The following is a 6,610-nucleotide window of genomic DNA, read 5'->3' as shown; positions in this document are numbered from 1 at the left end:
CAGCAGGAAGTTTCAGATGCTGAATCATCCTCTGCAGCACTTAAGCTCATCTTCGCCAGTTTCAATTTCTTTAATTAACAAACCACTTATAATCCAAAAAAAAAGAAAAAAACAACGAGAACCTCTAATCTTCCTAAGAAACTAAATCCCTCTACCTCCTTGAATAATAAAACCGGAAATCTGACAATCTATCTATATACATAAAATGAAAAAATACATGAAAAAAAATCTTCCAACTCTTAGCAAAAACACTAAACTAAAACAAACCCGTATCGTAATTTTCGCAGTATTCAAATGGGTCTGCTCAAACAACACAAAAATCAAATATAAATACGTGAAAATTTTTTGCGTTTGCGCAAACAGATTAGAGAGCGGAAGTGGGTAAGCACAAAAAGATCCAGCATTTCCTCACCAGAAACTGCAAGCTGATCATTTGCAAATAGAGAAGAAGATCTGCATCATAGATGAACGCGATGGAGGAGGTGAGGAATAAAGAGGGGATGAAGAAAAGTAGACAAGTAACTGAAAAAAGGGTGGCGCAACTCCGTGTCTTTGTATGCCAAAGGGAGGAAGGGTTAATGGATTTGGGTGAGTCTGTTCGAGGGTTTTGCGGATCAGATGGAGGTGGACACGTGTCGGTCGGTGTTTCGAGAACTTTTCTTCTCGGGATTCAGTGTGGCGAAGGGTACCGAGGTTGCGATGGGCTCGCTGATTGATTTGCCACAAAACTGTGGGTTTCATTTCATGTACTGATGATGGGCAGTGGGGGCTGGAGATGCTGATAAGAGAGATATAGATAGCGTGCCCTGCCACTTACACGCTTTTCTATACTCGCACACAATTTACTATTTTTGCCAAAAGCGTTCTTTATTTATTTAACCATCCATCCTATGATTTTGGATGAACTTATCACCCATTTGTTTTTTTTCTCATTTTAGGTACTTTTGGTCTTTGTGCCCTTTTTTAATTATACTCAATCAATCTTTTTTGTAACAAATTAATTTAAATAAAATTTATTTTTTAAGATTGAATATTTCAATAAAAAAATGGGTCACATTATTTTGATTTTTTGTAAAATAAAGTTATTTAAAATGTTTAGGTAGACTTTCTTGATAATTATTAATGTTGAGAGATCATAAATAGAGATTTAGTTGAAAAAAGAAGAAACTGAATATTTATTACAGAAATAAATTGTTGCACACCTACACACGTAATCAGGCTTAGGATATAATAAACATTTCTCTATTTTTTATAATCGGGCCCGGACTGCCTTTTCTATTAGTTGGGCCGTATGCAACTTTTTCAAGCACAAGCTCCTATATTTAATAAAGTGTTAGATTTTATTTTAAAATATTTAAATAAAATAAAATTATAGAATTTTTAACATTTTAGTAATGATGAACTTGTAATTATTGGCAGGCAGGAAGAACAGAAAGAATAAGGCAGTGGCTGCAACGACTGATTTCCTAATTGGAAAGCAGGAACGCGCTATAACAAAGGAGCATCTAACCCTAGCCAGTTACTCAGAAGCCCAAAAAGCGTGAGAGGAGCTGGCATAGTCGAGATGATGTTGTTACTCTCCAAAAGAGGGAATTCACCTTCTTCGGAGCAACCTATGATCCATTGTATGTCACGACGTCTTTAGTTTAGGTGACAAACCTGGAATGTTCCGCTTCGGATAGGATGATTGTGCCCGATCAGTCAATGATAAGAAGACTTCTACCGACCCCAAAGTAGTTGATGACACAATAGATCTTTTAGTACGAGATTGCTATTTGTAATAATTTATTAAGATTTTGAAGTAAGTTATAATGCCTCCTAAAATTTTTCATGAACTAAAAACTCAAAGAACACCATCCACCAGCCCAATTGGTGTTCAGCCGACTGAACCATCAATGGGGAGGTAAGTACCAAGGACTTGTCCCACTAAACTGTTGACCCAAAAATTAAGCACATTCCAATCGGATATGTCATCATAGGCGGACATGTTATACATGGCTTGTGTCCATTAGATCATATCAAACGGTACAACTCCAAGGTGCATGTACACTAAGACTGTGTCCATTAAATCATATCAGACGGTATGATTTAAAATCGCATGGCCTGATAAAACGATATAACGTCTTGAATGATTACTTTTATATTTCGAGTACGATATCTCGACATTCGTATATCCAATAAGTCTAAAACTTTACCAAATATATTTTTTATAAGTTTGATTTGAATTTTGGTGGCCCGATTAACCCATGTTGTTCAACAATGTAAGATGATAGTTACATCAATATAATACTAACATTTATAAATATATAAATTTATTGCAGATTGTGAATATATATTAATTTCAACTATAAAGTATTTTTATGTATTTCAATTGCATTATTTCAGATAATGGATAATTTTTTTCTACAATTTTAAATTGTTCAGTATGAGTTTTTTTTTTTTTTTTTTGGTATTATATATACTAAACTAATTAGTAGTTTATATTTATAACAATAAATTAAAATACAATACTATATTTTGGTATATTTATAACATAGTATGCATTATTCAAATATTTTATTACTTATAAATTTATGTAAAAAATTAGTGATTCTCATGATTTAATCTAATAATAATAAAAAAAAATTAGCTTGAGTTCACCAAAAATTAGCTCGACTCGTTAATACCCCTAATCCAGATTCACGCGCCGGTGCCCCTTTCTATAGGGGGGTTAATTTTGTTAAATTTATTTTTTAAAATAATAATATAAATTTATGATATGTGTCGAATCCACCAAAAATATTATCCCACTAAAAACTTATAAAGTTGTTGAGTTGGGTCGAATTCACAAAAATTAATTTTAAATTAATGCCTTCAAAAGTAGAAGTAATAAAAATGGGGGAAGTTTAATAAAAAATCTAAATCTAAAATTAAAGAGAAGAAAAGAGTATTAAAAGGAGGAGTAAATTTGAGAAAAACATTCCAGCTAAAGACAGGACCGTGCTCATTTTCATGGTTGATCATAAATACAAAAATGACAATCATTCATGATATAAATTGGTTATGATCATTGGTACGACCTAACAATCTCACTTTTTCTTACCTTGTCAATAGTCAAGGAACGTTTATTAACTAAATTCCTAATCAGCAAACAACCTTAAGAACGTTCTTAAGATTAATTTACCAACATTAAGAACTAGAAAGGCTCAATTCTAACCAGTAAATTCATACGAGGATTTATTTAAGTTAGATTGTGCATTTCCCACAATATAATGAAAAACTACGGCATAATCAATTATGTTGTGTTACTACTAATTATTGGACTAAACAAACAATTATAAATTTGCAAGTTCAATTGGCCAGATAAATATTCTTGACAATGAACAATGGGCCTATCATTCATAAATCAGATTATTTGTAATAAAAGCACAAAGAATAACACAAACACCAATATGAATGAAGGTATAAAGCATAAATTAGATCTCACAACTTATTGGAATTAAGCATTCACCAAGTTTTTTTAACCAGAATTAAAAGGACTAGCTTAGCATGCTAATGAGAGAATTCTATATAAAAAAACCTTGCAAATAAAAAGATCCAAAGATCTAAAGTTGTTTATATGGTGACTTACACCACATATATATAGTAACTAGTTACTTAATCCTATTAAAACTAAAAAAGGTAGATTTGTAATAAAACTAAAAGTCCTAAGGAATTAAAACTAACATCCTAAACAAATTCTTTCAGCCAAGCTAGTTTTCAATCAGCCAAAGGTGTCCAAATTCGCCTCAAATCTTTTCAAATTTCGTTTCTTGAACTTTTCTTTTGAATCGCATTCTTGCAGGTTTAGGTGTGGGTACGTCTAACTCATCCTTCTAATCTGATTTTTGACTTCTTTCTCTTTTTTTTTTCACACCATTAAATCATTATGGATTAATGCTGCAACATGACCCTTAATTAGGAGTATTTGTAGTCGCAAAATACTACTTGAAATTATATTAAAATGCACTCATATTGATTTAAAATTAGTAAAATCTGAACCTTTGATTTTTTTTAATAAATTTAATATATAGAAGTTCTTTTTTTTGCCTTTTTTTTTAAAAAAAAAAATGGGTTTTTGAAGTACCTTTTTAAACATAGAGGAATTATATGCATTTGAGCCTTTCAAATAATTTTAACGAGTAAAATTACTGGAATCATCTAGAACTTTCCAATCACTGCTTTCGCTCCTTCCACTTCCCTCTCGAAAGTTCTTCATCCTGCTTCTTCCATCAGGGACTGTTGGCTCTTTAAATACCTACCAACCATCTTCTTGCCCTATCAGATTCCAAGAATTTCAGCTAAAGAATCCATCGAAAATCATCCTTAAACCACCAGAAACAATGGACTTGAGATTCCTGGGATTAGATTCCCCGCTTCTCCACACCGGCCTCCACGACATGCTGGAATCCGACGCCCACAAATCAGCGGGCGCCCCCACCAGAACTTACGTCCGCGATGCCAAGGCCATGGCAGCGACCCCCGCCGACGTCAAAGAATACCCCAACTCCTACGTGTTTGTGGTGGACATGCCGGGGCTGAAGCCCGGCGACATCAAAGTACAGGTGGAGGACGAGAATGTGCTTCTCATCAGCGGCGAGCGCAAGAGGGAGGAGGAGAGGGAGGGGGCGAAGTACGTGAGAATGGAGCGGAGGGTGGGGAAGTTCATGCGGAAATTCGCGTTGCCGGAGAACGCAAACACGGATAAGATAACGGCGGTTTGTGAGGACGGAGTTCTGACAGTTACAGTGGAAAAAGTGCCGCCGCCGGAGCCGAAGAAACCGAAGACAATTGAGGTTAAAGTTGGTTGAGAAATGTTAGATTGTAAGTAGTGTTTGGAATGCCAAATGTTGGCAGAAGAAGCAGACTTGTGAGTGCTGCAGCTGTTTATTTTTGTTTGTTTTCGGAGGTGATGTATAATATGTTATTTCATGTTTTCCAGTCTGCTACCTGTTACAAATTAAACGTATGCTGCCGACTGTCTGTACGCTATAATTAAATAATATTCTATTTTCTTTTTTAAATATTGTTATATATACATATATTAAAATAAATAAATATAAAATACAAAATTTAACCAAGTATACACTATACTTTGCTCTTTTACAATATTCCCAAGAGATGAAAATGAATTAATATATGAAATATTTGGTATTCGTTCCATAATGGAATTGAATGGTTCTTGAACAAAATTTGGTTTGATTTATTTATTTTTTAAATATTAGGAGTGTACATATATATTTAAATAAATTTCATATGGAATGCCAAAATTAGTTATTGAATTATTTATTTAGTATTGAATTTATTCAAGTGTATATATTTGCGTGAGATATGCATCAAACAGAATTTGATGGTCGAATAACCCTAGCACATAATTGAAAAAATATGTGGAAGATGGGGGGGCCGGGGGCAAACAAAAGTCCACGTTCATAATTATGCATCACCAAAAACACGTCCTGTAGTTGATAATAATAGTTAGTTAATTTGGTTTAGTTAAACAGCAATAAGCATCCGAGGTATTGGGTGTAATTTTTCAAACCACAAGAATTTATATATAATCTCACAAAACCTCAGTGGAATGTGGTGTGATTATCCATTATAAATAATGGTCCTCCACATTGAATATCTTGACGATTTTCACCTTTATATTCTTATAATTTTACTGTCTTAAATATCGATATCAAAGTGCTAGCTATATTGAAGATCTTCTTAAGGGTGTAAATGATTCGAGTCGAGTCGAACACATTATTGTTCAAACTTGTTTGAATTATAATCGAGCTTCAATAATTATGTTTGATTATTATTCTAGTCGAGTTCAAGCGAGCTTAAATTGGATCATAGGCTCGAGTAATTTGATACTTTTAAGCATATTTTACTATTATGGAATCGAGCTCAAAAGAATTTTTATTGATCGATTTCAATTGAATATCGAATTGTTTGATTATTTTTTCAGCCTTAGATCTTCTCATTGTGGTTCTTACGGTTTCTTACTTTATAAGTGATATTACAATTTTTTTATTTGGGATTAGACCATTATGGGCTTTTTAATGGAATAATTACACTCTCATCTTCTAAGATTTTGTATAATTAAACATAAATTCTTTTTAAAATGAATAATTATATATAGTATTTATAAAATTTATTTTTATTTAATAAATAAATTGTTTCAATAATCATAATTTATCAAATTTATTGATATTAAAAAGAAAAAAGAACGAAAGGCAAGTGGAAGGGGCTGTGCTAAATGCTAATTGAACACAATCACACAACACAACAGGAATGGATGGATAATGGATAGGTGATTGGTAATTGGTAATTGGTGGAGTGAGCTAATAAATGAATTGACCTATCAATTGACTGACTGATACACAATTGACGCACACTCTTCTCCATTCCAACACTCAACACTCTAACATCATCATTATCTCTGACCCAACACCCAAAACCAGGCTACCTAGTCTCTCACACCCTACGCCACGTTCCCTTCCTACCTCAAACTCAATCTTTTAATATGAGATTTTATTTAAAATCTCAAATTGCAAATTCTCATAATTATGTTTTAATGACAAGTAATGAATAAAATAAATTATGC

General features: G+C 33.0%; 2 protein-coding genes across 2 annotated transcripts in view; one reads left to right on the top strand and one right to left on the bottom strand.

Annotated features, from left to right (window-relative positions):
• The window catches only part of LOC105179315 (solute carrier family 25 member 44), a 2,105-nt gene extending 1,353 nt beyond the window's left edge, over positions 1–752 (bottom strand). Inside the window, exon 1 of the mRNA XM_011102935.2 lies at positions 1–752. This exon is cut by the window's left edge and continues 1,353 nt beyond it. Within this exon, the coding sequence (XP_011101237.1) occupies positions 1–50 (50 nt within the window). The 5' untranslated portion in view covers positions 51–752.
• On the top strand, positions 4,218–5,042 carry LOC105179237 (17.3 kDa class II heat shock protein). Its single transcript, XM_011102879.2, has one exon. The coding sequence runs from the start codon at positions 4,362–4,364 to the stop codon at positions 4,827–4,829; it is 468 nt and encodes a 155-aa protein (XP_011101181.1). The 5' UTR covers positions 4,218–4,361; the 3' UTR covers positions 4,830–5,042.

This window comes from Sesamum indicum, linkage group LG1, assembly GCF_000512975.1.
Source record: "Sesamum indicum cultivar Zhongzhi No. 13 linkage group LG1, S_indicum_v1.0, whole genome shotgun sequence".
In the NCBI taxonomy this organism is placed as follows: Eukaryota; Viridiplantae; Streptophyta; class Magnoliopsida; order Lamiales; family Pedaliaceae; genus Sesamum; species Sesamum indicum.
This window is presented reverse-complemented; position numbering and strand designations above follow the sequence as displayed.

Coding starts and splice junctions, on each gene's coding strand:
- LOC105179237 (XM_011102879.2), top strand. CDS start 4,362: ATGGACTTGAGATTCCTGGGATTAGATTCCCCGCTTCTCCACACCGGC.